General features: G+C 35.3%; 1 protein-coding gene across 3 annotated transcripts in view; it reads left to right on the top strand.

Moving 5' to 3' along the window:
* Positions 1-18,535, top strand: part of Dennd1a (DENN domain containing 1A) — a 463,593-nt gene that overhangs the window by 100,703 nt on the left and 344,355 nt on the right. For all 3 annotated transcript variants that reach the window (XM_090330613.1, XM_090330611.1, XM_090330612.1), the window contains exon 3: positions 3,971-4,014. In XM_090330613.1, coding sequence (XP_090186739.1) covers positions 3,971-4,014 — 44 coding nt within the window. The remainder of the gene's footprint in view (positions 1-3,970; positions 4,015-18,535) is intronic.

Here is an 18,535-nt window from a genome sequence, read left to right as displayed (position 1 = left end):
GTTTGGTGACACTGCATTTGGCAGTAAGTGTATGAATGTGAGAAGGTGTTTTGGAACATTAGCAATTATAGCATTGGATGGTGGGTAAAGAAATAGATATATAAATACTAGACTGATGCAGTTTTCCAGTATATGTTATTTTCCATATAAAGATATAGAACATTTCATAAAATGTTCCCAGACCATTTAAAACTCAAAGAAATGCAGCTGACGCAATGAAATACATAGAGTACTTGTAAAAACATACAGACACGCAAGTGGATTGCTGCCAGACAGAAAATTTAAAGGCGGTTTGCTTAACTGCAGGGTGCTAGGTTTTGTACATGTGCCATGCTGAAACTGTTAGGAAGGGCGGGTGTTGTGTTGCTTGAGAAAAGCAGATTGTCTTTGGACCTTTTTAACTCAGTTATTTCCAATGTCGATATTTTGGTGACATTATGGCATAGAGATCAATTTAATGTGAAAAAATGATTTCATTCCCTCGTAAAGAGAAAATTCAAATAAATTGTTGGCAGCTTATTTTTTTTTTTTTTTACAAAATGGCTTTTCATAATTTTGTTAACTATCTGACTAGATCTTTGAACTATTTGAATAGTACTTGATAATTTGGACTTAGGTTAAAAAAACATATCTTTTAATTTAAAAAAGTAAATGAAGTTTACTTTTTGGTTTGCAAAAAAGACTTAAAACTAAATTTTATACTTAAATTTTTCTGTTTGTGTTGTGGTAAATAATGTGTGAATTATCTGGCCACATTCTGTTCAGATGTGGGCTCTACCTTTAGGAATGCTCTTGGGAATTTAGTTGTTTTCCATGTTACCTTCCATCAAGGCTTTGCTTAGGATAGTATGATAGGATGGCCTTTTATCTTGTCTTGTCAGGGTCATCTTTACCTTCATTGCATTAGAATAGGCAGATTGTTCCATTAGCTGTTCTTTTTTGTTTTGTTTTCAATTCTACTATATTGTACTCATTAAAAAATGTGTTTCAAAGTAATGAGTTTCTTATGGGTTCTCACTAAAAGACTTTTAAAGAAATCTATGATCAAGCAATTTACTTTTCAAAAATTGAAGAACATGCCGTGCACTTTTTCCCCCCACTCCTGAGGCTTGAACTCAGGGCCTGGGCACTGTTATTGGACACTTTTTGCTCAAAAAAGTGCCCACTTGAGCCACAGCACGACTTCTGGCTTTTTCTCTGTGTGTGGTACTGAGGAATTGGATCCAGGGCATCATGTATGCTAGGTGAGCACTCTATCACTAGGCTGTAACTGCCAGCTCCATATACTTTGATTTCTGTTTGTCTCTTTACAATATGGTGATAGTCTTTTTTATTCCTATTGATATTTGTGGTTCTCAAGAAGCACAAACTACTACAAGGAAGACATAATAGTAAAGATTAATATTGGAGTCATATCTGTTTGAAATTTTCTAGCTGAATAGTGTTAGCTACATGACAATTGGAAGAAGAATAAACAGTAATTTTGTGGTTTTCAGCTTGTCAGTGGCTTAGAATTTGGACCAAATTTTACGTATTTACGTATGTTTCAGGAATTATAGCCATTGTGCTCTTTTCTTTAGGTCCTCTTCTTTTCTTTCCATGGTTCACTTGGAGATTGCTTAAGCATCCTGATAACTAATTGGTCCTTGTAGTCATAGTACAAGGTGACCATTCCTAATCTGGAAAACTGAAACTCTCAAAATTATAGATTACAAACATTTGGATTAAGAATGGTCAACTAGTGAAGATTATGCAAATATTAAAAAAATAAAAGATACATAATACTTCTTTTTGGTACCAGATATTTTGGACTTTTTCTGGTGGTTTTAGTACCTTTGACCTCCTGTCTCAGGAAAGCCAACTCTTTGTGTGATTTTAGCTGTTCAGGCCAAAGATAGGCAACTACTTCTTCATCTGGCCCACAGAGCTGCCCTGAAAGGTGCTGTAGGAGACATTTTACTAGGATTCTGCTACTCACCATATAGACACATCACTTATCCCTTCTTAGTAGTTGAAGATGAAGGTAAAGAGAGAAAGTGATCTCTGCTTTTATTTATTTATTTTTGCCAGACCTGGGCTTGAGCTCAGGGCCTGAGCAATGTCCTTGGACTTTCTCAAAGCTAGAGATCTACCACTTGAGCCACAGCACCACTTTCAGCTTTTTTTCTATGTATGTGGTACCAAGGAATTGGTCTTGGTGCATGCTAGGCAAGCACTCTACCACTAGGCCAAACTCTCAGCCCAATCTCTGCTTTTTAAAGCCAAATAGAAGATAGCTCAAGTGCCATAGTGGTCTGAATATAGTGGTCTGAATATAAATATCAACTCTTTTGTAACAACTGTACTGGTGTGACTTTTTTTTTTTGGCCAGTCCTGGGCTTGAGCTCGGGGCCTGAGCACTGTCCTTGAGTTTTTCTCAAGGCTAGAATCCTACCTCTTGAGCCATAGCACCACTTCCGGCTTTTTTGGGTATGTGGTACTGAGAAATAGAACTCAGGGGTTTGTGTATGTTAGGTGAGTACTCTACCACTAGGCCATGGCCCCAGCCCTGGTGTGACTTTTTGAATATTTCTGTTTTCGCTATGAGTTTTGAATATTTCTGCTTTTGTTATTTGTCTTTGGTTTAATATCAGTTGGATTTAATGACTTCAAAACTGAGATTTCTGGAATTTAAATATAGTAAGCAGATAGGCATTTCATTATTTTCTTCTTGATTCTTTATTGAAAAAAATTAACTGTTTATAAATTGGCATTTTAGTGTGATTTTTTAAAACTAGGGAAAGTGAGTAGTATATATTTTCAGATCACTGTTAAAAAGAAATCTTCAAATGATATGCTTTCTTACAAAGTTTTTGCATGATTGATACATGATTTCCCACATAGAAATTATCCTGATTACTCCCCTTTATGTGGTTCTAAAGTATCAAGTATTTTTCTAATAAAGATTGAATATTTCCTTAATTGATACTAAAGGGCTAAAAGCTTTTAATTAGTACACTTCCGTATTGACTTACAGACATGGGCTTGCATTATCTTGAAATTATGATTTAAGAATCCAGTGACCCATTTAGCAGTTTTACTCTAAATAGATTTTCAAGTGTTATTTTTGCCTAGGAAAGTTTATAGTTTCTTGCAGGTCTATATTAGATATGTCATTTTTTTAATAATACTTGGTTTACAGTGTCAAGCAAAAAGTTCTGTTTTGAAGGGCCAGGAGTTTGGCCTAGTGGTTAAAGTGCTTGCCTAGCATGCATGAAGACCCGGGTTCGATTCCTCGGTACCACATACATAGAAAAAAGCCGGAAGTGGTGCTGAGGCTCAAGTGGTAGAGCTCTAGCCTTGAGAAAGTCCAAGGACAGTGTTCAGGCCCTGCGCTCAAGCCCAGGACTGGCAAAAAAAAAAAAAAAAAAAAAAAAAAAGTTCTGTTTTGAAGTAAATCTCGAAATTTAGCTGTATTTTCGTAAGATTTTATAACCACGTGGGAAGGGATATTTTTTATTTTTAAAAATGCAGAGTTTTACCTTTGTTTCTTGAAAGAATGTTTCTTCCATTCTCCCTTCCTCCCGAGTCTGAAAGTGGTGCTTAAGATTTATCAAGGCAACATCTGTAACAATTGTTGATTAGTGAAGAAAAGTTGATTAGGGAAGAAAAGTGAAGCAGGTTTAGCTCATTTTCCCTGGAAAAAATATATTGAGGACAATTTGCAGTTGGCAGGGTTTTTGGATTAAGTAATAGTCTAAAGTTAACAGTAGCATCAGGTCTTTAAAATTTTTCTTTTCTGTATTTCTGGAAGAGGGTAATGGGAGTGTCTTGTCGAGCCCTTCCTGTGCTCATCAGCATAGCAGCCTCAGCTGCCCCCCTTGGATCCCCTGCCAGGGCTGCTATCATCTTCTGATCAAATATTAATGTGTGATCCTCTGCTTGCTCACTAATCCAAAGCCAATTAATATTATCTGTCAATTATTTACAGATCCTGAGGTGCAGAGGCAATTCCCAGAGGACTACAGTGACCAGGTTTGGAATGCGTAATTAATTTTTTACATGACAAAATTTATTTCAGAGTTGTTCAACATATTATTACTGTTCTTTTCACTGAAAGAGATAAATGAAATTTTAGAAAGGAATAGAAGCAGTAATTAGGAGCCAAAGACAAAAAATAAAACGTAGAGAAGTAGTATAGAAAATATTAGTGCTAGATTTGGGAGTTTTCCTTCAGGGACATGTACAGAAACAGCCAAAAAAACCCCCAAAAACCAAACCTATCACAAACATTACTTTTTACTTTGAGTTATGTTGTCAACTGCAGTTCATTTGGCAATCCATGAACTCTCCCTCTACCCCCAATGCCATTTTAGCAGTAAAGAAGCTATATAACCCAAAATAATAAAAGTCTATATAATTTCCTACCATTTGAAATAGAGGGTAAAACTACCTGTTAGTATAGTACTAGAAGACCACACCTGCAGGAATAGCTCTGTGGTCAAATGATTGTAGCAGAAGTTAAGACTGACTGGTTTACTCTGCCATCTCAAATTTCCACCTTTTGCACACAGAATGGGAGTATAATGAATACTTTACTCATACAATATCGCTGAAGTTCTGATGTTTTCCTATTCTTTATAGTTTTACATTAGTCATCCAAGGTCCATTATTTTTGTCTTAAGAAATACTGAAGATATTTTGTAGCCTTGTTTAAGATTTTACATTTCTAGTTCAAATATGTAATTTGGTGTATTTCTGTGAACATTTTAAGAATAAAAGCATCATTGACTACCCGGTAAAACTGTTTTATAAAGTCTTTCACATGGGAGATATTGTACACGATTAAATTATGTTTTTGAAATAGTCATTTAATTTTTTTTTTCTATTACAAGTCCTTAAACTGGGCTCACTGATGGCCCACCTCTATAATCTTAGCTACTCAAGAGGCTGAGTCTCAGGATTGTAGTTCAAAGCCAGCCCCGTGAGGAAAGTCTATGAGACTCTTATTTCCAATTAACTACGCCCTCCTCCCCCCCCCAAAAAAAAAGCCAGTGTGGAACTGTGGCTCAAGTGGTAGAGTACTAGCCTTGAGCAGAAGCAACAAAAAAGTAAAAGAACGGTGCCCAGGCCCTGAGTTCAAGCCCCAGTACTTGCACAAATACACAAAGAGTTCTTAAATGAGGATAAGTATAAGAAAACAGAAGTGTCTAGACCAGTAGCTGTAATACCTTTGCATTGTGGCCTGTTTTATGATGAATAAAGTAATATGATAAATCTTTTTGAATGCAGGGGTTATAATGTGACCAGGAATGTAATTGGATAACCACTGTAATGTCATTGTTTGTAATGAGATCTTACTATACAAAGAATCCAAGAGAACTGGTGTGATTTGCTTGCATCTTATCTCAAGACTACCATAAGATTTTTAAAAAAATACCAAAATTTTTCTCTTTACTCCTTGCCAAATGGTAGATACTTATTATTTTGAACACAATTGAGCCCAGAGATCTTGGGAAAATTATTGTTCTAAAATCTCATGTCTAGGTAAGTAACCTTTGTGATCCTTATGATCTGAATTACCCAGTAAAACAAAGTGTAGGAGAAAACTTAAAATAGAATAGTTGCCATCTGTGTCTATTCCTCTAAACATAGTATCTTACTATATCTGAAAAATTTGAGCAACATGATTTTTTTTAGTATAACTTTAAAAATTGCATGGGTAATATGTTCATACAAAAATGCAGAAAATATAAAGCTAAAATAAATTAAAAAATGAGAAAAAATATAAATCATCTCTTATTTTATTACTCGTGGATAACTACTGTTATTAATTTGGTATTTATCTTTCTATGTTATTTCTCTTGACTACATGTATGTGTTCATATCTTTGAAGAGGGTGTATGTATGCATGTACTGTATGCATGCATTTGTATGTACAGAGAGAAGTAGAGACTGTTTTCTATTTTGTTGCACATGCAACTTAGTTTACTGGCTTGGTATTTTTTATTATAAATTTAGATCTTTTTATTTTGATAAAAAGACCTTATAAGTCATTGTGATTTCATAAAATGAATATAGGCTGATTAAACTCGTAGGAGGAAAGTTAACAATAATACCTTTATTTATTTATTTATTTATTGGCCACTCCAGCCTTAGTTATTTTAAAGGTGCTCAGAGGGTGGTAGTATTTGTTTTCTTTTGCTTACTCCAATGACATAATTTTGAAATTTGAAGAACTGTATCTATGGGCTAGATGTAAACATATAAGATGTGTTTATCACTGTTCTATTTCCCTTTTTGACTTCATGCAACTCAAGAAATCAAGAAAATCAATTTTGTTTTTGAAGACATACTTCCAAGTTTGAGAATTATGCTTGTTGTTAAGGAGAGCAAGAATTGCATATTTCTTTTTGCCTTTTGAATTATTTAGGCTCTAATTTTATGTTTTTTTTTTTAACACTATGTCATTTGTTGCAGTAAAGCAAATTTATCTCCTGATTGTGCTATCATAAATTCTTCTAGTTCCGTTAAATACAAACTTCAAATACTGAAACTGTACTAGGCAACATTTCTAATATTAAAACACTTATGATGTATACCTTTTGGAATATTTAAAATAATTGACCAAAAAGTATTATATTTGTTACTGCACGTGTATGTGCACGTGTGCATGGACACATACACTGTCCCTCCCTGCTCCAGTTTTTATTCCTTATTCGCCTAAACTACCAGTGCTTGTTTTTACATATAGTGTATTTCCCATGTACCAGCACACTTGATCAGAGACGCTTGCTGCTGCTAGATGTTTTATTCTGTGTGTTCTTTGTACCTTACAGTAAAAGAATCTGTCACAAATTATTGTGGCTCACTGCTTTAGAAACTGAGAAAAAAGGGAGGTTAGATTGACATCTGTGACTGAATAATGATGACCAGCCTTTTGGCTCTCCTTGAGCCACAAAGCTAGCACTGCCTTTAGAGTGGAAAAAGAAGTAAGAAGAAAGGGGAGGGATAAAAGAGAGTTACAAATCTGTGGTCCCGGAGATGTATTACTGTTGGGCCAGTTGTCTGCGTGGTATGATAATCCATTTTGATCTTCTTGGTCTTAATTGTCTGCTAAAGACAAATGGGCAGTAAAAGTTCATCAGTTTCATCTTTTTGCTTCTCGTTTAGAGGCAGAATAAATGATCCATCACTACAGAAAAAAGCCTTTCTTTCTGTCACAGAAGTAACGCAGACCCAACACGTTTTATTAAAATGTTTTCCCCTCATTATTTCAGTCCTCTAGCTCTGATAGATCTTACTGTTTCATAAAAAATGTAATCTGAAATGTAAATAAGGTTCTTGATACAGAGAGAAGAAGTAATGAGCAGCCTGAGCCACATTTTAGGACTCTTGATTGTAATTACCGACAAAGTGATTTCTGTGTCCCGTTTTTTTTCCCCCCTCTGTGACACCCTTAGACCACAATGACATCTATGGTTTAAAACTATTAAATCACCATAGCATGCACTCTATTTTATTTAAGCTCTAGTAAGCATGTTATCTTTAAATCAGAAAATACAGGCTTGATTAATTGTTGAAAGACATACAGTGCTTTTGTTGTTGTTGTTTTTAGTGAAAAATAAACAACAAAAAGGCAAAAAGCAAGGTTTTTAGGAGTTCACACTACTCATTCATCTGCTTTTGTTTAAAGCTTAGGTAGCATAACTACTAAAACAACAACATTGTTGTTCTATTAAAAGAAATTTCCTATCAGCTTACTTTTGAAATTAAAATAATGTATGTTCTCAGATATATAATATGACATCATATGTTTTCAGAGTCAAGAATGCTAACTTGTGGATAAAATTTGAGTTACTTTGTGTTTGGATAGCTTTCTAGATTTTTTGCCAATGTGGTACTTAATCAAAGCTTACTCAGCATCATCACCACCACCACCACCATCACCATCATTATCATATTACTTCTTTCATATCTAGAAATGGCTTTTCAAAGATAACATGTCAATCAGATGTTAAAAATAAGCAAAAAACTATGAATATCTTTGAACCACAAATAAATCCATGAGTAGTCTTATAGTTAATTAGGTGACTTTATAATTACTCCATTATATTTACTGTATTCATTCATAAATATGAAAATAATTGATAAAACTTTACTGATTATCTTAATTCAGTTTTAATGAGTACTAATTGAATTAAAGGAGAAAAGAATAGTTTAATATGTTAACAAGTGATATTCTACACTGTCAGCAAAACCCCATCTTTTCCTCCAAAACATTATACATTTTTTAGATTAAAAAACCATAAGCCTATAGTAATTATAATACATACTGTGGGATAGTTTAAAATAAAGGTATAGTAACCTATTAAACATTTCCGTAGCTAGCCTTGTAACATATCCAGTATAATAGATAGTACAATACAGTTTTTAAACAGTTGTAATACAGTGTTCTTATACTGAAGTATTAGAATTAATAATTTGCTCTCGCAGTTACATTTTCTATAGCCTGTTTGTTCTCAAAGTGGAGACCAGAATTGAACATGCTGGAAGTTAATTTCACCACTGTGTCTATTGTGATGAAATACAGTGTGTCTTAGATCACTTTGAAGAACAGTCTGAGCACACTTACCCACCTCGTATTTGTAGATTACTATTTAGAGTTGCCGGTAATTTTTTTTCCACTGGTACTCTAACAGAAGTTATAATGAAACTAACAATTTTCATGCATTTATAGAAACTGTAAACTTTTTATGGAAGTCTTTATATAAAAACTAACAGTGTTTCTTGTGCAAGCTCTATAAGCAATGTAGAAACATGGTACATTGGGAAAAAGGTGCCCTTTCTTTCATGGTTTTACATGGCCTATGTGATTTTCAAATCTTACTATAGGCAGTTAAGCATATTATAAAAACACATATCAACTATATACTAGAAAGGAACAAAAATATGTTGCATAACCTGGCCTAATTGTGATGGAAATTGGCATTTCTGAGTTGCATGTAATTACTTAAATATGGAGTTTTCATCTGTTCATGTTTCAGCTGTGCACAAGAGAAAACATTTTTTAAGCTTCCAGTTATTCATAAACTAGGTAAATCAGAAGATTCTGATCCAAATGACAGTAGAGATAGTATTTGAACTATTCTTGTTATTTACATGTTGATGATTGTCTCTTTTTTGGTGAGTTCCAAGACTTTATTTTCTCCCCAATTTTCGATAATTTTGGTAAGCCAGACACTAAATATTTTTGTTGCAAAGTTTATGCATATACTGATTCACTAAAGAAATGTTATCTAACAAAAAGTTACATGTATTATTGATGGTTTTAATTTTTATGGTTACTAAAGGTAGCCATACCTTTAGGCCTGATGGTATGTACTTGTAATCTCAGCTACTTGGGAGGCAGAGGTGGGAGGAGAGCTCTGGCAAAGTTAGCTAGACATTATTAGACAACAACAACACAAATGGACAGCCCCCAAAACAGAAGGGTTGAAGGGCATAGTTCAAATGGCAGAGTGCCTGCCTAGCATTTATAAGTGTGAGCCTGTGCATTCAATACCTAGTATTGCAAAGACAAAAAAGCCCATTGTTCCAATATTATATGATGTGACATATATGTATATTTACATGAAGTGTAAAAGAAATGATAACATTTGATTTCTTCCTGTTCTTATCAGAGAATCATAAGCAAGAGAGTATCTCATCTATATAGAATGTGACATTGATTTTATAATACTTCTCCAGTTCTATTTAAGCCAGAGGTTTTCAAGTTGGAATTAAGATTTAGGGTTTGTGGTGGACTGAGCCTTGTGTTTACTGGCTCCAAAGAATGGAATTGGACTTTCTGTTGGAAAATTTTGAGCTTTCTTGTTCTTCCTATTCTTCCCCAGAATGGGTAAATTTCCTGTTTTACTCATACAGACATTACAGTTTAGGTCCATTTTAAATACTTTGGTCACATTTGGTTTTGAAAACTGTTTTGTTTTTGAGAAAGAATCTCATTAACTTGTCTTAAACATTTGGGTTCAGATGACTGTCTCAGCTTTTTGAGACAGTCAGGTACATGCTTCTATGCTTGAATTATTTTGTAAACTTTTATGAAACTCTGGAATGGGGCAGAATTTGTAAAGTTATTAGAATCTCATCTAAAGGATTTACTTACACAATGATCAAGTGCATTACATTTTAAAATGATTCTTTAACCAGATCCTAAAAACATAGCCTTACAGTTACAAGTGACTATTTTCTGTGCCGTTTTTTGGTGGTCAAAACAGCTTAGGAAACTAGGTTTGCTTTGTGCACTAATTATGAGGGAGAGGTTGGTAACTGTGGTATCTACAGACTATGAGCCATATACACTATACCAGGAAATGAAAAGAGAAGTAGATTGTATCACTAAGAATGATCTAATGGTTTTTGAAATAATGTGTTCAGTGTAATCACATTCTTTCCATTTCTTGTTCTCTATCCAAAGTCACAGGGGATAGTAAAGTTACTAAGAGGGGTACAAAGAAGTCCAAGGTAAAAGGCTTGAAGCCAGAATACCATCTTTTAGGCTTGTCTTAGACGGCTGCTTTCTAAGATTCACTATTTTCTTTCAGTGCTTGAATTGAAGTCAGGACCTTGTGTATGCTAGGCAAGGACTTTTCCACTAAACTAAATCCCCCTTCTAAAATTCAGTGTTGAATCTTGTTTTTTTCAACCACTTTCTTCCTTTATAGATTAAAAATTATGTTTCTTCAGACTAAAACCTGAAAGGTGATTGTTTGCATAATAGCAACTAAAACACATTGCTGAATGAATGTAGATATTGTAAGGGACTGCATTATGGCTTTCTGAAAGATTCATTGATGGATTGAAGATGCATAAATGTGAATCTTACGTTATTTGTGTGTGTGTGTGTGTGTGTGTGTATACTTTTTTTTTAAACAAGGTATCCTTGTAAGCCCAGGATGATCTGAATCTTGTTATACAACTCCTGTTGGCTTAAAAATTATGGTCGTCTTGATTCAGCCTCTGGAGTGCTGGGATTATAGGTGTGTATTACACATTCAGCCTTTTGTATAGTATTGACAATTAGGTGGTTCTTCCAGTATAAATAGGATAATAGATGGGTTAAAAGAAGCATGTATCATGGCTTCATATTTTCCCTTGTGCTTGAGTCAGGTTTATCACTTTAGACAAATGTCAGATTGCTGCTTTTTAAGGTATTTGCTAAAGACAAACCATTCTGCATGTAAGATTTGCTCTTCTGTAATATCCAAAGATCTGAATCTTCCCTGCCCCCCATTTCCAGAAGAGGCTGGATTTAAGAATAGATTGGGGTTGAACTGGATCCTTAATGCACATGTATTTCAGAACATTTAAACTTGGTTGAAACATTGAGACATTTTCATACTGAAATGTTACTTTTTTAAGTTGAAGATTTCTTTTTGCTTTGGTCACTCCCCCAGCTATTACAGTAATGTAACAGAAGCTCATGAAAAAGACACAATTTTTCAAATTTGCACACATTCTATGCACACCAAACTGTACGGCTATATTGTACTATTACTTATTTGACTCTAACTCTAGGAAATGGTAAATTGTGTAATCCTTAGCTACACATTCTTATTAGAAGTGTTCTTCTGGTTTAATTCTGGCTTCAGAAAGTCCTACTCAATTTTAAATGTAATTATTATCAATTATCTTGTTTTCTAATGAGTTACCCAATGACTGGAAGTGGAGTAAGTCTGCTTTTGAGAGCTATATCTGTCAGCCTTAGGTAGTTAGTTCCTGTTGTTCTTTGGTGTACATTTAAGGGTTCCATCATTAACTCCTTATTCAGTTTCTTCTTAAACTGCTCTCTAGTCCATGTGCTATTTGTATCTACACTCCAAGTTTCTCCTGTGTCCAGTTCTTAAAGGGCTTCAATGACACTTGAGTTACTGCTTTCTTGTCGCTAAATTCATACTACTTCTCTGGAGTTAAAACTTGACAGTTACCCTTGTGCCTTCAAATTCTACTCATAATAATTCCTCCTCCTCCTCCTCCTTCTTCTGCCTGGCACTCAGCATCTGGGCACTGTCCTTGGGTTTTCCTCAAGGTTCGTGCTCTACCACTTGAGCTACAGCGCCGCTTCCAGCTCATTCTGCATATGTGGCACCGAGGAATTGAACCTAGGGCTTCATGCATGTTTGGAAAGTACTATACCACTAGGCCATGCTCCTGGACTATTCATATTTCTTAACCTGGTTTCAGGGTCCAATTGACTGTAGATCAATCCTAGCCTTCTCTCCTGTTAATTTCTTTACATCCAAGGGCAAAGAGTCCCAGAAGTCATTACTCATTGTACATTTATACATATATGTATGTACATATATGCATATATATGCCATCCATATACATATTTTGTGCAGATATACATACATACATACATACATATATACATACATACACCTTATGTATACTTACCCAATTTTTATGGTTGGAATGTTTGACTCCTTTTGTCCTTCTTTTCCTACCAATATACAAATGCTCTCTTTTCAGGGGGGGAAGGTCAATTGTGGGGCTTGAACTCAGAATCTGGACACTGTCTCTGAGTTCTTTTGCTCAGAGCCAGCGCTTTGTACCATAGTGCCACTTCCATTTGTGAACAGTTAATTGGAGGTATGATTCTAACAGGGACTAGCTTTGAACTGTGATGTTTAGATCTTAGCTTCCTGAGTAGCTACGATTATAGGCATGAGCCACTGGTGCCCAATGTTTCTTCTCATTTTTAACTTGCATCATAATATGTGAAACTTGATCTGACTGACTTATTTACTCTGCTCTTAGCCTTTGATGAGTACTTGGAACTTTCTTCTCTCTCTCTCTCTCTCTTTCCTTCCTTCCTTCCTTCCTTCCTTCCTTCCTTCCTTCCTTCCTTCCTTCCTTCCTTCCTTCCTTCCTTCCTTTGTGGGTCACAGGGCTTGAACTCTGGCCTGGGTGCTGTCCCTGAGCTCTTCAGCTCAAGGCCACTGTCCTACCCTTGAGCTGAGCCCCACTTCCCATTTTCTAGAGGTTAATTAGAGATAAGAGTCTCAGGTCCTTTTGTGCCCGGGCTGGCTTTGAACCTTGATCTTCAGATCTCAGCCTCCTGAGTAGTTTACAATTACAGGCATGAGCCACCGTGCCTGGCGGAACACTCATTTCTTATATCCTGTTGCATACAGGACTATATCATTACCATCTGTGAAATTCTTCAGGTAGAAATGGTTGTAGCCAGAGCTTAAATCCCCTTTTAGCAGCTATGACAAATTAGGGGTTTGGTGAATAATACGAAGTATTGTAAGCATGGAGACTTGATAGTGATGATGACAGTGTGGACTTTGGAATCAGAATGCTTGAGTATAAGACTTAGTTTGGTTAGTTATCGCTTTGAGAATTCTTTCCTCACTTGTAAGCTAAAGACAGCCATAGTAAAGACCTCATAAATTTATGGTTACGATTAAGTGAGAATAAAACAACTAAAAAGAAATATTCACTGTGTTTAGAATAATACATGATATTTAATAGCATCCATTAGTTGTATTGCCTCAACTAATACTAGAGGTAGACTTAAGGTAGGAAAGCAAGCCTATTTATGTGTCTTTTTCTCATCAGGTATGTAGATTGTCTATGATAACCTTTGTTTCTAGTATTTCAAACCCATCTCAAAAAAATTCTGGAAAACTTTGCCATTATTTATTCACACTGTTTAGAATGAAGTTAAAAAAAAATATAAAACATAAGCCGGGTGTTTGGCCTAGTGGTAGAGTGCTTGCCTAGCATACACGAAGACCCCGGTTTGATTCCTCAGTACCACATATAATAGAAAAAAGCCGGAAGTGGTGCTAAGGCTCAAGTGGTAGAACTCTAGCCTTGAGAAAGTCTAAGGCCAGTGCTCAGGCCCTGAACTCAAGCCCAGCACTGGCAAAAATAAAAAACAAAAGCATAAGGTGTCCAGGAGCATATCCTAGTGGTAGAATGCTTGCTTATCATGCATGAAGCTGTGGGTTCAATTCCTCAGTACCACATACACAGAAAAAGCTGGAAGTGGCACTATGGCTCAAGTGGCAGAGCACTAGCCTTGAGCAAAAAGTGTCCAAGGACAATGCCAAGGTCCTGCGTTCAAGTCCTGGGACTGGACCTCCCACCCCCCAAAAAAGGTGATTGAGATTACTTTATCAAGGAAAAGAGAAAAATAAGAAAATTTCTGAACTTTTATGTTGAGAAGTATATGCATTATGTATTAGAAGTATAACAAAATTTAAATCATGATAAAGAGGTTTTAAGTATTTAAATTTATTATAGTTGTAAAAATCTGTATGTTCAGACTTCTGTGCATTAAACCACAGAGTTTATTAATGGATTCCACTGTCCTTGTAAATGAATGTTTTCAGTTGGACCTAATTCTTGTAGTATTATTGTAGCACTCATTTAAAAATACTTATTATATGCCATGTAGTAAAGAGTCCTCTGGTGAGTCATTAGACACTAGATCTGGTTAGCTTAGCTTTCAAATGTGTTATAACATGAAACTCAGACTATGAGTGTGTAGTGTTGGTGACTGGGAGTGAAAGGTCTTTACTAAATAATTGTTTTTTCCCTCCTAGGGAGGAGCTAGGTATTGAGCATAAGTCTTTATACATGGAATTATCTTTTAAAGGAAATTAAATTTATCCAAGATTATTTACTTATTAACTTTTAAACTATGGATGGTATATTTTACAATATAGCATAGTGTTGTTTCATATTGCTTTTTAAAAAAATGTCCCTAGAATTTTCTTCTGTAACCTGTTTGTCTAAAAAATACTGATTCCTTTTTAAAGTCAGCTCACATGTTACCTCTTCTGGGGAATCTTACCTCCTTAGAAGGAACTGTTAGTATCTTCCTTTTACTTTGACCATTTGTCTCTACGAAAACCAAAAACATTTTATACCTGGTTATACCCTTCCTCAGCACTCAGAGATTCTTGCCTGCTTTGTAACAAGTCTCTTAAACTTGGTTGTTAGAAAATGAAAAATTTGATATATAATAATAAATTAGTAATAAGTTACCTTTTCAGTGTCCATGTCATGATCTTTGGCCACCAAATTTGAATTAGGTAGGACAAACCAAAAATGTTTTAAGTGTTTAAAAGTCTTGATTTGAACATGTTTTGAACCCCAATATATTTTTATATAACATTTAGCTTTAAAAGTTTAACCTGTAAAATTGTTGGGAGCATTATTAATATTAGAGCCTTCTGCTACCCTAGCAGATACTTCTGGAGATTTAACCACTGGTAAGTTGAGAAATATTTTTGGACATTAAAAGCGTATCTGAGGCTGGCATGTTGACCCATGTTCCTAATGCCAGAATTTGGGAGGCTAATTTAGGAGGATTCAGAGTTTGAGACCAGGCTATAACAAGATCTTGTATAAATAAGAAAGAACTAAATATGGTAGCTCAAATCTGTAATCCTTGCTGTTCAAGAGGCTGAAATCTGAGAAACTTGGTTTGAAGCCAGCCCAGACAGAAAAGTCCATGAGATTCTTTGCCCAAGTTAACCCACAAAATCTGAAAATGGGATATGGCTAAAGTGGTAGGGTGCCAGCCTTGATTAAGAAAAAGACAAGGGGTAAGTCCCTGAGTCCAAGCCAGGTACCAACTCCTCCCTCCCCCCACACACACAGAAAAAAGGGGTAAAAAGCTAGTTGTGGTTGTTCCTATCTGTAATCCTATTTGGTCGGCTGTGATTGGGAGGATTGTAGTTCAAGGCCAGCCTTGGCAGAAAATTTCAAGAGGTCTCTTCTCAATGGAGGGATGCACATCATGGCATCATACCTGTTATATTAGCTCCCATGGGAAGTTTAAAATTAGAGGCTCTCAGAATAGGCTCACACCTCCAGGTAGGAAGGGAGACCTTGTCTCAAAAATAGCTAGGTGCCAGTGACTCATGCCTATAATCCTAACTGCTCAGGAGATTGATATCTGAGGGTTGCTGTTTAAAGCCAGCTCAGAAGGGCAAGTCTGTGAGATTATCTCCAATTAAGCACCAAAAAACCAAAAGTGGCACTGTGGTTCCAAATCATAGAGTAGCTAGCCTTGAACACAAACACACAAATATCTGGGACAATGTTCAGGCCCTGAGTTCTAGTCCCAGAACTGATTAAACAAACAAAAAGAACAAAAAGTAGCTCCAAAAAGGGGCTAGAGTCATTTCTCAATGAAAATGTCAAGTGCAAAGACCTAATTTCAAACCCCGGGGTCCCAAAATATTAATCTTGTAATATATAGATTTAAAGGCAGTTAGAAATACTTTTTACTATTTATTTCACATGGAATAAAATAACAATAAAGTTTTTAAGTCATTTTAGAGAGAAATTTGGTCCAAAGAAATACAAATACCCCATGTTATGTAAGATTGACTTTGGATGTGTCACTTTGGTTAAATGTTTTTCTGCCTAATCATCTTTACCTATGGAATAAGGAAGTAGTACTAACTTGATAAAATTGGCAAGAAAAGAAGCATACTATCTGTGTTTAAACAAAAGTCTATATAAATTCCTGTAATTTTGTAATTTAATGAACATTTTCTAGCAAAAAGAAAATGAAAAGGAAGGAAATGGACAAAAACATGAGAAGGGGTGTCAATGTGTGAGAACTAATGCACCTACTACGTGGCGAATGTAACTGTAAGCCCTTTATACATTACCCTGACAATACAAAATTAAAAAAAAAAAGAAAATGAAAGCAAGAGGTTTTGGTCCACCCATGTAAATAATCTGAAATTTTATTACAACTAAACTATAAGTTAGTCTTCACTGTAAATAAAGAACCTGAAGTCAAGTGATCGGAACCTAAATATTCTGAGAATTGCTTTGTCTGATTTCCTGTCTCAAGGCCAATAGATGAAACAGCTATTTAACTCTTCCATTACATTCCAGACAAGCCATTCTATCCCGCTGTAGTCCTAGTTATGACAGATCTAACCCAGGATACATACGAAATTTATAGGGAGTACCTTGATTACAAAGAATTATAGACTTAAAGACCTTTCATAGAGTAGCAGAGCTTTCAGTATTCAGTTCATTTTTAAGAGGATCATAATGTCTACATAAGAGGGAAGGGGGGAAAACAAGATGAGGGGTGGGGGGGAAATGGGGATCAAGACATGTGAAAGGGTATCAATGTATGTGAATTAATGCACCTTCTATCTGGCAAATATCATGTAACCCTTCTATTAACTACAATAAAAATATATGAAAAAAAGTATCATCACTGAACTGGGTAAAACTTGTAGTATGGGAGGGAAAATGGGAGAAAAACATGTGAAGGGACAACAAATATTCAAAAAGTAATGTACTCACTACCTTACAAATGTAACTGTAACCCCTCTATACATTAGCCTGATAATAAAAAAAAAAATTGTAGTACAGAACTTGTAGTCCTTTATACCTTTATAAGTCCATTCTTAACTGTTGCTTAACCCCCTCCAGAGAACAGATAACCAGTGGCATGTGAGAAACAAAAGGCTGCTTAGGTTGGTTTCATAAGCTGAAGAAACTTAGTAAATCAATTTAAAAATTATATGCATTATTTTTGTATATTTTTATGCATAAACAAGCTTTCAACAGAAATTACTAATATTTATTTATTTTTTCATATATTTTTATTGTAATTAATAGAAGTGTTACATTATATTTGCCAGATAGAAGGTACATTAATTCACATACATTGATACCCTTTCTCATGTCTTGGTCCCCATTTCCCTCTCCCCCACCCCTCATCTTGTTTTCCCCCCTTCCCTATCCAATGAAATTACTAATATTTATATAAGCTGATATAGACTAGACTTTTCATTTTGATGTCAAGAATAAATATTAACTATAAAGCTTGATTTTTTTTCCTGATAAATACAAGACTATACTTGAGCACATGTAATCTCACTGTTTGCTGTAAGGATTGAAAAGAAAGCATTTAGATTGTTTGCGCAGTGTTAGGCAATAGTAAATATTTATTTTTCTTTATCTTTATAACCACCAGGTTATTATCCAATCACTTTTCAATACCACCATTCACTTGTGCCATTTATGCTGCTAGAAAGCAGCAATGAATAGAATCCCCACCATACCTAATTCCATGTAGTGGGAAGATATTTCACAAGTTCCAAGGTATACATTCTTTCATATGTTAGCACCTCCAAAATTGGAATGTAGGTTGAAGTTGACAGTGTATCATTTTATTTGCAGCATTTTTTCCTTTGTGGTACTTAGAATACTAGTTCTATAAATTAATGGCTTCTTAGGTATTCTTAGATATATAGCATATTGCCACTAGAAATACCATACCTGTAGCCTGGCACCTGTGGCTCATGCCTGTAATCCTAGCTACTCAGGAGGCTGAAATCTGAGGATCATAGCTTGAAGCCAGCCTGGGCAGGAAAGTCTGTGAGAAACTTGTTTCTACAGTAAACTACTCAGAAAAAGCTGGAAGTAACACCTGGCTCAAGTGGTAAGAGTGCTAGCCTTTTTTTTTTTTTGTCAACAATGGATTTTATTATGC

Source organism: Megascapheus bottae, chromosome 3, assembly GCF_031878675.1.
Source record: "Megascapheus bottae isolate mThoBot1 chromosome 3, mThoBot2.hap1, whole genome shotgun sequence".
Classification (NCBI taxonomy): Eukaryota; Metazoa; Chordata; class Mammalia; order Rodentia; family Geomyidae; genus Megascapheus; species Megascapheus bottae.
Note: the sequence above shows the minus strand (reverse complement) of the source record. Positions and strands in the feature narration are given on the sequence as shown.